Raw genomic sequence first — 16,330 nt, 5'->3', positions numbered from 1 at the left:
ATTTGCAGCAGTCGTGGCACAAACTTCGCCGCAATCTTCCTCATGTTCAGTTCCTCTGACAAAATTCGTTGACATGTACCATAACTTAGTCCCAAGGTGTTACAGAGGTCTTGGATGGTCAGTCTACGATCTTGCAGAATCAGATCCCTAACTTTCGCGACATTTTCTGGTGTTTTGCCCGTTGACGGCCGTCCCGAATGATCGTCATCATCAGTCACTGTTCAGCCATTTTTAAAACGCTTATACCGGTTGTAAGTTTGTGTCTGACCTAAACTGTTTTCACCAAAAGCTTGCTTCAACATTTGGTGCGCTTCTGCAGCAGTTTTCCCAAGTTTGAAACAGAATTTTATACAGACACGCTGCTCTCTCAGGTCAGCCATCGCAAAACCGCAAACTCACAGAAACACAACAATGGAAATATGTTCACCAACAATAAACCCAACCACTCAACTAGACGCTGCTTGCCACACTGATTCAAGAAGAATGTGTGAGGACACACCTAGTGGTATTTCGATGTACTCATAACCATTCGCGCGCAAAATTCAAATTTCGGAAACTTTTGGATTGCCCCACGTATATATACTGATTCCCCATTCTGAGGGCTTCTTCAAGTTGTAGATGATGTAGGAATCTTTCTTTGAAACCAACAACAGATTCATCAAATGACAAAGTCTGTCTGGTAATAAGGTACTCTCTGCAATTAGTGTCTATGTATTTCACCTAATTACTGACCTTTCATATCTCTCTCCTCAAACTGTGGTCAAGGTTCAGAACCATTTATAAATGTAGATTCCAGAATATTGGGAACAACTGTTTTCATGTGAGAATTTCACTGAAAAATCTAGGGACCAATAATCCTTCCTATCAGGAAGAAGAATTACTCCCACATCAATCCATTCATGCCAGAAGGCACACTCTGACAATGGTTCCTTTGTCGACATTTTCTCTAACATATGCATTAGTTTCAACAACTAATTAGTTTTTAGTAAGAAAAAGTAACAGAAAAAAGTGGCCGACCACCAAACAATAAGCTTCCACTGAAAGAAGAACACACTGAACCAAAGAGAACTCAAGTGACCAATAAAACAGTATGTATCATCAGACATACAGAGATTGAATATACATACAAGCTTCTATCAGAAAGTTCCTAGACTGTTACTGTTGTAACTGCCTCGGTCACACTTCAGCAAGCTTATTGCATCAGTCTGCCACGTGACATCACGCTGTGAACACCCATTGGTCTTATACGAGTGCTTTTCCCACTTCCATGTTTCATTTTGTCTGCGATGGATAGCAAAATTGAGCAACGTGTCTGCATCAAGTTTTGTGTAAAGCTCGGTAAGTCAGCTAATGAAACCCTTGAAAAGCTTCATGAGGATTTTTGAGAACATTCTTTAAGCCAGACAGCGATTTTTGAACGGCATTGATGTTTCAAGGCTGGTTGAGTGTCAGCTGAAGGTAACAAATGTTCAGGGTGACCAAACACCAGCAAAATGACAGAAAATGTTGAAAAAATTCATGAACTCATCCACAAAGACTGGCATCAAACAATCCATGAGCTCACAGACACCACTGGGATCAGTTATGGAGTCACCAGGAGGTCTTAACAGAAAATCTGAACATGTGCCACACTGCCGCGAACTCTGTTCCCCCGTCTCTTGACAAATGATGAAAAGCAGCGGCACATAAATGTGTGTCTCGAGGTATGAGAGAAGGCTAAAGAGGACCCAATTTTTTCTCTAAGATCATAACAAGTACCAAAGCGGGATTTACGGTCATAATCCAATAACAAAGCAACAATTGTCACAGTCGAAGAGCCCACAGTCACCAAGAGCAAAAAAGGCGTGGCAGGTCCGGAGTTCGACAAAGAGCATACTCATTGTTTTTTTCGACGTGAAGGGGATTGTTCACCGTGAACTTGTTCCTCCAAACATTACGCTCAACTCTGACTTTACTATGACATTTTGAGATGCTTGAGGTAAAATGTGATGAAAAAGACTGGAACTTTGGCACAACCACAACTGGCTACTTCATCACAACAATGCACCCATCCACACATCCCTGGAAACCACAGAGTTTGTAACTAACAACATGGTTATCGTTCCCCATCATCCCTACTTGCCAGACTTAGTCCCATGTGATTTTGCTTTGTTTCCCAAATTGAAAATGAAACTGAAGGGATGACATTTTGAAACAGTGCCTGACAACAGCAGGGAACTGCAAGCTGCACTTGATAGCATTAAGAAAAATGACTTCCACGGTGCTTCTGAAGTGTGGAAAAAACAGTGGGATCACTGTATATGTTCCAAGGAGACTATTTTGAAGGAGAAGGCAGAATAAGTTAAGCAAGCATTTTTTTTGACCTAGTCTGGGAACCTTCCGATAGAACCTCGTATGTACCTTACAATAAAACTTTAATATAACACATCACATATTACAGATAAAGCAAACATGTGCATGGAAACATCTCCTTAACCCACATAACCTAGAATTAGTTCAAGGCAATTTAATCAGAAAAGCAGAACAACATTACAGTCAGCAGCAGATTCCTTCATCAGAACAACCTGTAGCCCTGATGGTCGGTTAGGCTGAAACATGTAGGGACAATAAAGAGATGACGAGAGAATATTAACTGATGGTGCACATAGAGAGTAAAAGTGGAATGCAAAGTCAGAACTGTAGCAGGGTTGTACAGTTTGGTGGAACATATCGTCCTTTGGCTTTCTTTCCCAATGAATACATTGTCTTGCAATGTCACGTTTATATAAGAACTATAAAAGCCAGAACTCTCTGGCTAGGACCATCACCTATATGACAATCTTCATCACCACTCCCTACAGCATGCTGATCGATACCATCAATAGAATTTTGCCTGCCTTCTTCAGAGTCACTGTCAACTATTCTTGCAAGTCTTCTTCCCCCTACCATAACAATTCTGACCTCAAAGTTTTCAGAAATAATGTTAAAGTGCATACAAAGGGCCAGGATCAGACTTAATTTTCTTAGGTAGCTGAGTCACAAGTTTTGTCTTCCTCACAAGGCACCCACCATAATCATGTACATCTTGATGCTCACTCGACAAATCATGAAATTCATCAGCCTAAGAGCATCAGTAATTATTATCTCCACTAACACTGGTGTCTGTCTCATAATTTGTTTCCTTATAGCATCGTCATCTATATTCACTCAATATTTTGTGGCTGTGAAAAAAAAATACATACAGATCATTCAAGTTATATCAAAATGTAATCACAGCTGGTTCCCATGCAAAGGTAATCAACACTCATATCTGTCTTCCTTTCCAAGTTTTTAATCAAAATGACAACATGCTTTCTTTTCATGATAGACCACTGCTCCTATACCATCAAACAGCTTACATACCAGCCAGATCAAGGCAGACGCTTACTGAGAATTATTAAAAAACTTCAGTAAATATGGTGCTGACTTAAATTCAACACCGGTTCCTAGACAACGGTGCATGCTGTTGAGTGCCACTTGATGTTGGCCTTGTAATGGTTAAGATTATAGTCTTCTGGAATATGAAGCCATGTAGACAACTCTTTTGTGCCCTGAAGATAGAGGTTGCAGGTTCATCCAAAACAAGAGCACCTATCTATCAAACTATATGGCTTCACATCCTGTAACTGTAATTTTAACACTCACTGTCATAAGAACCTCAACTCTCAAATCCACACTCTCAAATTAGGTTGGTTTATCATCTTGGAATGAGGACTACCAAATACTAAACACAGAATTCACATATTATACATACTGTGAGCATATTCTTACATTACACATTGAGATATCTGGAAATGATCTACTCCTGTGACCAACTCTGAATTCAATGCAAGAACTCACAGACATAATTCTTTTGCCATTAAGGTCGGTCTTTGACATCTTATCACATTGTTTCATAATTTTCTTACCTGACGAAAACCATCTGCAAAGTTATTCTTACAATATCGGGTGAAAGAGTTCATTCCATCAGAAATAAGTCCCCACACAGTACGTTTGCCAGTCCGAGTAAAATCCGTCTTGAGCGCGCCTGTTCCAGAATACTGGATGCTTATAACATCTGCATTGTCTGCCCATACACTTTTGAAGAGAGGCTCAAAATATGGCTGGTCTTCCACTCTCTGTCCAGCCCTCAGGATACCTAGCTTCTGCAGGAACAAAATGTTGCATGAGATCTCACATTCTCATAGGAAGGAATATTAAGATTATGATCTGGAATATGATGCCATGTAGTTTTCTAATATTATTCTTCTATAGTAAAGATGGAGATAGCAAGTACCTCAGAACCATTGGTACCAAACTACACAGTGTCACATCCCAGCACACAGTAATCCTAAAACATGAAGATTTTACATCATTAAAAATTCCATCTCAAAAAGTGCAAAGCCTGTAACTGAACAAGATTTCCAGATCAGAAAGAAGGTAGTCAGGGGATGATACCATTGTACACACATAAGCCACAATCAACAGTTTGAGCAATTTACCCTACACTCTTATGCAGATTTTATAATTATCCTTCAATGCCGTTCCTGTGGTTCATTGGTTTCACAGTCTCATTGTTTTAATAAATATGGCATTCACTTTAAATTCATCGTATATATTGTGACGTGGATGGTGTAGCGGGAGGTTAGGGTCGCGTGAACTCTGTGATCTCGTGAGTGACGTCACATACCCCCACTCCGTCCATCAGTGTGCAATGCTCGGTAGACACCCCTTTCCCTGTGGTGATGTAACACGGGATGCCACAGTTGCTACGTAGCCGTAAAAAACTCCCAGAAGTGCTGCCCAGCAATGCCTTTGTAAACACGGCGGGGAGTTTGTGCAACGACTATTCCTAGGCAGTCGGTAAACACGACGTTACGCAACAGTGGTGCCTATTATGTAACTGTTTTCTGTGTTGTCTGTAACGGACATTATTTTAATCCAACTGCGGAAGGATCAAGCAAGTTATGAAGGTTATTTGGAAAGTAAAGATACAAAGTCCAGAAAATATTTGTAAAGCATTTTCTTTTATTCACTTGTAGCACTTTCACAACACACCTTTATTAACTTTTCAACATAGTAACCACGAATCACAATACACTTAGTGAGCCTGGGAGTGAGGTTTTTTATTTCAGTGCCGTGGAAATCTGAGCCATGTCATCACCACGTCTTGAACCTCGTCATCGTCTGAAAAAGTCTTTCCAGCGAGACTTTCTTTAAATTTAGAATTCAGAAAACAAGTGACAGTCACTTGGTGCAAGGTCTGGGCTCTGTGGTGGAGGAGCCAATACTCCCCACCCAAAGGACTGCAACGACTCCTGCATGGCACGAGCGGTATGCAGACGGGCATTATCGTGCAGTATGCAGACTCCTTGCATCATCTCACAGTAAGCAGCAGCACTGACGGTGTCTCCTCGAGGCAAAAATTGACAAGAAGTGGCCCCTTCCTGTCCCAGATGTTGGTTGTCATGATTTTTCAGTTTGATTGTGAGGTACTGAATTTTTTCGCTGTTGGTGAGATTTTGTGGCACCACTGCATTGACTGTCATTTATTCTCGGGTGTGTGTGACAAGGTACCCAAGTTTCATCTCCCATCACAATACAGTTCAGAGTGTCGTCACCTTGATCCTCGTAACATGCAACGAATGCCTGCAGTGCAGCCACTCGATTTCTCTTGTGATCATCTGTCAACATTTTACGGCACCCAACGTGTGCATAGTTTCTGATAGCCTAATATTTTTGTAACAATTTCATGGAGAACAATTCTTGACACTTCTGGACATTGGTGATGAAGTTCATCAATGGTTAAACATCTGTCAGCACGAATGTTTTCATCAATTTTTTGGGTGATTTCATCAGTGATGATGGATGGCCTTCCAGTCCTTTTTTCATCATGAACATCACTTCCTCCTGCTTCAAATTCATGGAGCAATTTTGAACATTCTGTCTGTTCATATCATCTTTGCTGTAAATAGAAACAAGATGGCAATGAATTTCAGCAGCAGTTTCTCCTATTGCGTGAAGAAATTGCTATATGAACCTCACATTTGCTGGAATTTTGAATCAACAAGGTCATTTTAAACACACACTACAAGCACAATGTTGCTATGACTGTGGCTGGTGAACTCTGTCCTGTCATACGGTTCCTATCTCACATGGCAGCACTGGCATTTCTGGGGGGGAAAAAAAATCCCTAGCATTTTTACTGGACTTGTATCTTTACTTTTCTAATATTCCTTATAGGTCAGGTGGCAATGCATTTAATTTGTATTTGGGAGGTGTCTGGCTCAAATTTATGCCTGGGCTCCGGCTATCCTGATGTTTTTCAAGGCTCTACTCGATCCCTCCTCGCAAATGCTGGGATACTACCTGCCTGAAATTAGGCTGCGACCATTTCCACATTCCTTCCAAATTCATTATTCAGCAATTATCTTACCTTGTAACACTGAACAGTGTGAGCTACTGACAACATTAAATGAACCATAAAGACAAATATCCAACAGAACAACAGAACAAGGAATAATGGATAAATCCTCTATTTCTCAATGTAACCACCACAGCAACCGAGCATTTGCCCCAGTGATACACAACATGTTTGATTCAAGCAAAGAAGAATGTAGGGCTCAGTGCTTGCTTACAACTCTGTGAGGAATACGCTATAGAGATTTGGTTGGGTAGTGCTTCAACATCCCCCCTACAGCCCAGATTTCTTCCCATGTGATTTTCACATTTTTGGAGACCTGAAGAGAGACATTCGTGGACATTGGTTTGTATCGGTTGAAGACATGTGTTGCTGGGTAAAAATGTGGTTCCGTAGACAGCCCACACGCTTTTTCAAGGATGGGATTGAACGTCTTATCTCCCAGTGGGACAAATGTATTAACAGTTTTGGAGATTACTTTTGAGGTAAGAAATGTTCTTTAATATGTTTTGGCCTCTGACCTGTTTTCATTTGACTGCCCCTCATAATAAATACCAGTATAACAAAACCCCAGATGTTACTTGCTTATCATCCTATATACAACTTAAAAGCAGCTGGAGATGAACTAGTGGCTCATTAAGCAGGCAGGTTTCTAGAATCCTGTGTTATTTCAGGTTCCTTACGTACCTGCATTACTTGCGTCAAACTCCGTCTGGCCAACATGCTTTGTACTACATTGGTTCGATCAAGACAGTCAATACAATTGGTCCGGAACACCCCATCCTGAAGTGAAACCAAAGTTCCATCCCTTGTGAGCAGAAAACAGCCAAATTCATCCTGTTCATGAGCCAATCTGTCAATCAAGATACTCAGCCTATCCCATCGTAAATGCCTACATTCTGCATGGAAGTCAAAAGACTCATACCTGCAAGAGTAAACATGTGAATATTGTTCAGTGTAACACAGTAAAAACACTGACAGTGTTCAGGAAACAAAAAGCCAACACAATAGTAATACTAAAGAAGGGTGATGTTAAATGAAAGTTTAGTATTAAAACACTTATCAGTTAAGATTTCACTTTCAACTAACATACTTAAACTGAAAATTTCATCCACAATGGTAATTTGCATTTGGGTTGTAAGAAATGTCTTGGGGGATGATACATGTATATATACTGTATATAACTATAACATTTTAATGATGCATTTAGTGTTCTTCCAACTTCAAGTACGATGATGAACTTCTGAGTTCATGTGTCACATTTATTGAGTTTAATTATTACAGACATGAGCAGTAATTCTTAACCATTTCCTGTCTTCCATCAAAAGGCTACAGACAGACACGGGTTCCCTGTCAGAAGGGCCTTGCAACTATTTCTGAATTTTCCACTGTATCATGACTGCATTCATAGTGTTATGGGTCATTCCATGTGAAGTCATCCAGAGAGGTCACTCACCATTTTTAAAAAAAATCCAATTTTGTACACTTATTTATACATATTTTCACACCTAAAAAATGTTTTTAAAAAAATTGTAATCCACTCGGTTCTCCTGGTACAGCCGTTTTTATAATGCTGAAAAACGCGTTTTTGGCTCAAATGGAGGTTTGCGTTATCTTCTGTATCTCGATAACTATTGCAGCTAGAGACTCCAATGAAAAACCAATTTGTTCCTCATGACATGGGCAACAAATCAAATCATTACAAGGTTTCACTCAACTCACTTCCTCTAGGTCTAATTAAGCTCGAAACGTACCTATCGATTTTGGGAAAAACGTCATTTTTCACCTTCAAAAACCAATGGGAAGGGGAAAGTATCAGATTTGTGGTTTCTACCCTTTGTTGTTTCTTACATGGGGAATTTAATCACGTAGGTTGAACCTCATACCTATTTTCCAGAATTTTCCATGAGTTTTCAAACTTTGCTCTGGGCCCCAAATTGGCCATTTTTACCATCTCGTATCTCCGGTGGAGAAGCTCCGAAAAATTTGAAATTCATAGCAAATAATGCTCTATTCTAGAGTAACTTGGAGTTAAAATTACAACTTTTATATTCACCTAATAGCGAAGCTGTGGGCACCTTGAATTTTATAGATTTTGCAGAAATTTTTTGTTTCTCGTTCAAGACGAGATTCAAAGTTTCCACTGGGTAAATCAACAGGCTACATGTCACCCTTTTGTGTATTACTACAAGGCAGACACTATAACAAAATGCCCAGGCTTGTGTATAATCAGTGATCATGTAAAGCACGATAGAGCCACAGTTTGTGTGTTCCAAAAATTTCTTATCGCCGAGGTAAAAGGAAATGTGCCTTCAGTCAGGAAAGTTATTTATTTCAGTGAAGGCGCTGGTAGCCAACTTAAAAACAAAGAGAATCTTTCCAATTTATGTTATCACTATGAAGACTTCGGACTTGAAGCAGAATGGAACTTCTCTTCCACCTCGCACGAGAAGAATGCCTGTGACGGTATTGGCAGCACCACGAAGAGGCAAGCAATGAAAGCCAGTCTTCAAAGAACTCATTTTAACCAAATCATGTGCCCACTAGAACTGTAAATACTCTGCACACAAAATATCCCAGGGGTAGTTTACATTTTTGTGCCAAAAGAGGAAGTTGCAAGAAATGAAATCATTCTAAGAAACATGTTCCAAAAGTGCAAAACTGTGCTCCACACAAGAGAAAACACCAGGTAGTCCATCTGGAGGACAAAAACGGTCAGGTGTTATAAAACATCCAAGTCCGATGATTTCGAAGACATCGTGATAGTGGACACTTACTGAACTATGTGTACTTTTAAACAAACTGCAAAATATTCATCGAAGTACACAAATAACTAATACCATTGGATACAGGTAAGCCAATTGTTGAGGTATTGATTTTTTTGGTAAAATTCAAAGTGCCCACAACTTCGCTATTAGTTGAATATAAAAGTTGTAATTTTAACTTCAAGTTACTCTAGAATAGTGCATTATTTGCTATGAATAAACCACAGATCTGATACTTTCCCCCTCCCACTGGTTTCTGAAGGTGAAAAATTGCATTTTTCCCAAAATCGATAGGTATGTTTCGAGCTTAATTAGACCTAGAGGAAGTGAGTTGAGTGAAACCTTGTAATGATATGATTTATAGTCCATATCATGAGGAACAAATTGGTTTCTTATTGGAGTACCTAGCTTCAATAGTTATCGAGATATGGGAGATAACGCAAACCTCCATTTCAGGGGAAAATGCGTTCTTTCGCATTACAATAACGTCGCTATTAGTTGAATATCAAAGTTGTAATTTTAACTCCATGTTACTTTGGAATAGAGCATTATTTGCTATGAGTTTAAAATTTTTCGGAGCTTCCCCACCGGTGATATGAGACGTTAAAAATGGCCGATTTTGGGCCCAGAGCAAAGTTTGGAAGCTCCTGGAAATTTTTGGAAAATAGGTACGGTGTTCGAAACTATGTGATTATATTCTTCATGTAGGAGAAAACAAAGGGTAGAAACCACAGATCTGATACTTAGCCCTTCCCATTGGTTTCTGAAGGTCAAACATAGCGTTTTTCCCAAAATCGATAGGTAAGTTTCAAGCTTAATTAGACCTAGAGGAAGTGAGTTGAGTAAAACCTTGTAATGATATGATTTGTTGCCCATGTCATGAGGAACAAATTGGTTTTTCATTGGAGTCTCTAGCTGCAATAGTTATCGAGATATAGAAGATAACGCAAACCTCCATTTGGGCCGAAAACGCGTTTTTTCGCATTATAAAAACGGCTCTACTGGGAGAACGGAGCGAATTACAATTTCTTTTAAAATATTTTTTGAGGTGTGAAAATATGTAGAAATAAGTGTACAAAATTGGAATTTTTTTAAAAATGGTGAGCGACCCCTCTGGATGACTTCACATGGAATGACCCTTATGTCTTTGTTCTTTATATTCTTTGACAAGTCTTCTAGTAGTCTGTTACAGGAATGACAGCTGGAATTTTACATTCTGCCACACCATGTGTCTTCTTTTACATTTACACTAAACAATCTGTGGCTGATAGCCAGTGAGGCCATAAAAGGGGTAAAAAATAAGCCTATTTTATCTCAGCATTCCCTGAACATACTACACCTTGCAAAAATACATAATGGTGACATAAGGCTTCCAGTTTTCACTGTCAATGGCATTCATTGTTTTAATTTCTACTTTCACCCTTTGAACATTATGAATGAACAGTTCTACTGTGTAGATAAGAATGGTGTGTCGATGCATTATGCTAATTTGGTAGCAGCATCCTCCAGACATTGAGGACAGTCATTTGATATAATTCTGAACAACATTCACCTCCCAACCTCACAACCTATTTCCTTAAGAACCATCATATTGATTAAAGAGCTCTCTGGCAGCAGAAGCAAACTGCTCAATATTGCAGACAGCAAAGCCCACCATTGGACACAATCCTGAGACACTTCCATTCAACCTTCTATCCTCACAATCCAACCACAGCCCACCACTAGATACAATTCTAAGCCAGTTTCAACCATGTCTCATCTTCACAACCTACTTACCTAAGATTACAAATCAACTAATTATAAAAGGTTATCAACTCCATCCAGTGTGATTGATAAATGTCTTCTCTTCCATCCCTGACATGGTTTGGTCTGAGAGACCATCTTCAGAAACTACTATTACAGTGTGATTGGTCAATATCAATACATACATACAATATCATTAAAATGTCATGAATATAAAATCTGAGCCTTTAACAACTACAGAGATGTGCATGAATATATTACAATATTTATAAATTATTATAATTAGTTTAATTACAAGTGTGGTTTGAAAAGATTTTGTTAAAATTTAGAACCAATTTGGTTCATGTCCTTTATGCTGCCTCTCTTTAAAGGAAGTGGAGTGTCTACCACGTCACGGGTCCATTGTTTGACGAATATGACTGCAAATATATTATGGGTATAATGTAGTATTTCCAAAATCTCGAATTTATTTAAATGCAAGCTTTTGTTGTTTAATCCTACCTTTAGTGTCGTCCTGTTCTGACATGTGTTGAGTTGCGTATTTATACCCCTTGTGCCTTATGATGTTTGTGTGGGCATGTACTGATGTTTTATTATGATGTCAAATATACTATATTGGTTATCACTCTCCTTTGTAAGTTTTTGCTCTTCTATCAATTTATTAACACTTTGCGGACTGGTGGCATATTATTACGACTTTAGGACACATTACGTTGAAACACACTATACCTTGCACTGGCGCCAGGCAGACGCATGACTGGTGTGTGACAGACCTCTTGAATGTTTGCTTCGTAGTCAGTAACATGACCCCGCTGTTTATGACCCAGTTGTTTTCCCTTCTCACTCCAAAAGAAAATGCCTTTGTTCATCTTCCAGCTGCATGCACCAGGAAGGAAGTTACTAGTGCAAAATGGATCAAGGTCGGAAGAGGTTGAGGGCCAACCGTTTTCTCGGAGAACAAGAAATATCTGACTTGTTCTCCGATGAGCTATCTGACGTCGCTTGTGAGTCTGCTAGTGATAGTGACTCACAATCTGATAGTGAGTGTGACAGGGGCGAGCAAAAAAATTGTGGCCACAGACAGTGAAAGTGAAAGTGACAGTAGCTCTGACGAAAGTGTGGGTAGCAACACTGCAGGGAGAGCCACATGGGGAAAAGTAGACAAAACACCTGCTTTGGGACAGTTTAGTGGAAATCCAGGGGTGATGCAAATTCCATCGGACCAAACACAAGTGTCTGAAGTAGCGGAACTGTTTTTTGGAGATAGTTTCTTTGACACGCTATGTCAGGAAACTAACAGATACTATCTCCAACACCATGAACATTATGACAGAAGTTATAAGGCGTTGAAATGGGTGGATGTCACTATAGTAGAAATGAGAAAATTTTTTGCAATAATCTTTCTAATGGGCCATACAAGGAGGGATAATCTGAAAGAGTATTGGTTAACAGATCCATTTTTAGAAATTCCAATTTTCGGCCAACTAATGAGCCGTAAGAGATCTGAGCAAATCTGGTGGTGTTTGCATTTCAATGATAATGAACTGCAACCACAATCAACAAGCAGGCTTTTCAAAATTCAGCCCTTATTGAACTCTTTCGTTCAGAAATTTCAGACAGTTTATAAGCCAAACCAACAACTGTCTTTGGACAAATCTGTGATTCCTTGGAGGGGAAAGCTTCGTATGTGAACATATAATCCTGGGAAACTTACAAAGTATGGCCTACTTGTTCGTGTAGTTACTGAAAGCACTTCAGGCTATATTGGAAATTTATTCTGGTGAAGGAAAGAAATTACAAGAAACTATTCTTTCCGTTTTGAAACCCTATCTTGATCAAAATTACCATGTCTGTCAAGACAATTATTATAACAGTGTGGTAACTGCATAATTGTGAAGAGTGAACATTCCAAGGGGAAGCATCCTTCTAGGCAATGCCGTGTTTGCACAGTTCACAAAAAAAGGAGTATGACTGTCTACATTTCCAAGTTCTGTGTAATGCCACTTCACAAAGGGGAATGTTTCCATAAATATCACTCTCTCAAACACATCTAGGAGCATTGGTAAGTGTTCTCCAAAAATTTTAGTTCATAAACTTAATTAGGAGATTTTATATTAATTTTTAAAGTGAACAGTGCACAAGTTAGGGTAGTAGGTTTAAAAATGCCGGTCCCCAGGGTGATTTAAATATTTAAATTGCTGGTCCGCAAAGTTTTAAGTTTATTAAAGCGATATATGTAGAAGCTTCTTTTATATTCATGAGGTTCCCTTTTTTAGCATGCTCAACCATTTCCATGATTACTGTCATAGGTCCATACTGGTGGCTTTTATTTAGTATATTTTGAGTGAATGCCAATCTGTCTTCGTTAAATCTTATGTGTTCTTTATACCTTGTTGTTAGGTTTATACCAGTTTGGCCAATGCATACTTTATGACAGCTTTGGCAGATTATTTTGTATATCTCACTTTGTTTGCAAGGGTTTGTTTCTAGCTTCTCATTTACTAATTTACATATGGTGGAAGTTGTTTTGAACGCTATCTTTATGTTGGTGTTTTTGAATAGCTTTTGTGACATTTCATATATAATTTCCTGTACAGGTAAATGTGACCCATTTTTGTTCTTTTGGGTTTTATTTTCCAGAATATTTTTTCATTGTTTGAATTTGGTACATGAAGGGTGTTCCATATATAATGCCTTCTACTTTTTGTGTTAATCTGTAATGTCTGAGCTGGATGTTGGTGGTGTTGTAGTAAAGGTTGAACCTTCCCGCAAATGTACTGTTAGTTTGGTTGTCGTGCGAGAGATAGCGACAGCAGAGCAGTCTATCAAAATGGCATCTGACATAGAAGTGCGTACAAAACAGAGATGTGTTATTGAATTTCTCACTGCCGAACAAATTGCATTCACTGACATCCATTGACGCTTGCTAAACATGTATGGAGATGATACATTGGATGTCAGCACAGTGAGGCTGTGGGTAGTGCATTCCAACAGTGGCGAAAATGAAGTGCACGACAAGCCACACCCTGGACGTCCCTGCTCAACTGCCACTCCTCACAATGAACAGTGCCTCAAATGGCTCATCCATACAGATCGGCGGGTAACGACCAGGGAACTGTGTGCATGGCTTAATATCGGCTGTAATGCATTGGAAACAATGTTGGGGAAGCTGGATTATCGCAAAATTTGTTCCAGGTGGGTCCCGAGGATGCTTAAACAGGACCACAAAACTCATCGAATGGAAGTCTGTCACGACCAGTTGCACCAGTATTAGGCTTAAGGTGACAGGTGTTTGGACAGCATCATCACCAGAGATGAGATGTGGTGTCACCACTATGAGCCGGAATCCAAAAGACAGTCCACGGAGTGGCGACATCCGGATTCCGCGAGAAAAAAGAAGTTCAAGACACAGCCATCAGCAGGGAAAGTGATGTGCATGGTCTTTTCGGATAGGCGGGGTGTGATTTTGTTGGATTTCCTGGAGCCTGGTGAGACTGTCAATCCTGAACGCTACAAGAAGACGCTGACTAAGCTGAAAACCCGCATTTCCCGAGTCAGGCCAGAGAAGCAGACAATCTTTCGCTTGCAACACGATAACGCTAGACCCAATACCAGTTTGGCGACCACCGCACACATTACAAAGTTTGTTTGGACTATCCTACCACATCCATCTCAGAGCCCAGATTTAGCACCTTCAGACTTCCATCTCTTTGGGCCTATGAAAGATGGACTGTGTGGGCAACATTTTCCAGACAACGATGCTGTCATTGCAGATGTAAGAAAGTGGCTAGCCTCTGCTGGTGCAGACATTTATGGGCACGGCATACAAGCTCTTGTTCATTGCTGGCAAAAGTGCATAATGAATGGTGTTGATTACGTGGAAAAATAACTGTAAGTAGCTGAAATCTTGTTCTGTTTAATTGCATTATTATGTTTCTGTATCTGTTGTAGTTTTCATTAAAAAAAATAGAAGACATTATATACAGAACACTTCTCGTATATATTAAAAAATTAAAAAATTTTCTAAAATTAAAACACGAGTACATCATCATCAACACAGCACAGTTCGCTGAAAATATAGGAAAACTGAAACTAAATCCAGATCATAAACTATTAAAAATGGTTATTAAGGACCTTCATGTCAATATTCCAATCAAAATATACACTCCTTGTAACTAATAAATTACTTAGAAATAATCACATTGACAAATGCATTACAAAAGAAATCATGTCTATACTTAAGATGATTATGAATCAAAACTATTTCCAATATGATGACAAATTTTAGAAAACAAGTAGGATGTAGCCATGGGTTCACCTCTATCTAGTACTGTGGCTGACATTCCTACAAGATCCAGAACAAAATAGAATAAAACATTTGCTGGAAGATGAAAATGTCATATATTATTATTATTATTATTATTATTATTATTATTACTTCCGCTCATATGGAAGTGGTCGCCAGATAACTCGCTTCCTAGGTTTTGAGCAGCCAGATGTTATCGTCCAGAAACTGCTACATAGTACATGCGTGACGATATGGTGTGCCGTCTCAGCACACCGTATATTAGGCCCCTATTTCACTGAGAATGAGGAAGACAATGCTCTTACTGTCACCCAAGAATGCTACAGGGACATGGTGATCGGACCATTTGTTCAGGATTTGAGAAGGTTCTGTTGTGCAAGGGGCCTTCACATGAATAGATGGTGGTATCAACAGGATGTCTTTTCATTTCAGTACTCTATATTTTGGCATATACTGTACATAGATGACATCTTCATAATATATTGTGACATGTCAAACCGTTGTTGGACAACGGGATGTGGAACGAGTTACCACGAAGACAGACTCTTCTGCTACACAGCTATAAACAACCTCAGCAGCATTGCCAAGTAACGCCTCTGTAAATACGGCATCACGCAACAGTGAAGCAAACTGCATTTTCCGCCTGTCCAACTGAGGGTTTATAAGAGAAACTGGAACACCGAAGTTTCCAGTTGAAATATAGTAGCCGCCAAAGTGAGTTGAAATGTAGGAGCCACCAAAGGCAGTCTTAGTCAGCATTAGGAGTATTCGAGTATTTGGCAGAACAGAAGTCAGTCAGTTGCGAGAAGAACTGAACACATTATTAGAAGATTTTATTTGTGTAAATCAATGATAGCACTGTATTTGAGTGTAACTGGAGAGTGCGTGTAACCAAGCTGTTAATAAATCCAATCATCCGAACAAGAACCTATCATTTTGTCACGTGTACCCCCCTACATGTGACAATATAATCAAACAAAAATAACTCCCCAAAGCCTACTTGAACAGTTCACTGCACAACATAAAGATCTACAATTCACAATAAATGAGGAAACAAACAACCAAAGAGCTTGTGTAAGATTTGAGGTTTTCATGGCG

At 39.3% G+C, this 16,330-nt stretch overlaps 1 protein-coding gene across 3 annotated transcripts in view; it reads right to left on the bottom strand.

Moving 5' to 3' along the window:
• LOC111867101 (phosphatidylinositide phosphatase SAC1) overlaps positions 1-16,330 on the bottom strand; it is a 75,295-nt gene that overhangs the window by 13,897 nt on the left and 45,068 nt on the right. For all 3 annotated transcript variants that reach the window (XM_023856608.1, XM_023856607.2, XM_023856609.2), the window contains 2 exons: positions 7,106-7,343; positions 3,927-4,163 (listed from right to left, as the gene is read on the bottom strand). In XM_023856608.1, the coding sequence (XP_023712376.1) occupies positions 3,927-4,163; positions 7,106-7,343 (475 nt within the window). The remainder of the gene's footprint in view (positions 1-3,926; positions 4,164-7,105; positions 7,344-16,330) is intronic.

This window comes from Cryptotermes secundus, unplaced genomic scaffold, assembly GCF_002891405.2.
Source record: "Cryptotermes secundus unplaced genomic scaffold, Csec_1.0 scaffold291, whole genome shotgun sequence".
Lineage (NCBI taxonomy): Eukaryota > Metazoa > Arthropoda > Insecta > Blattodea > Kalotermitidae > Cryptotermes > Cryptotermes secundus.
The sequence above is the reverse complement of the archived record's forward strand: the minus strand, read 5'-3'. Positions and strand labels throughout refer to the sequence as shown.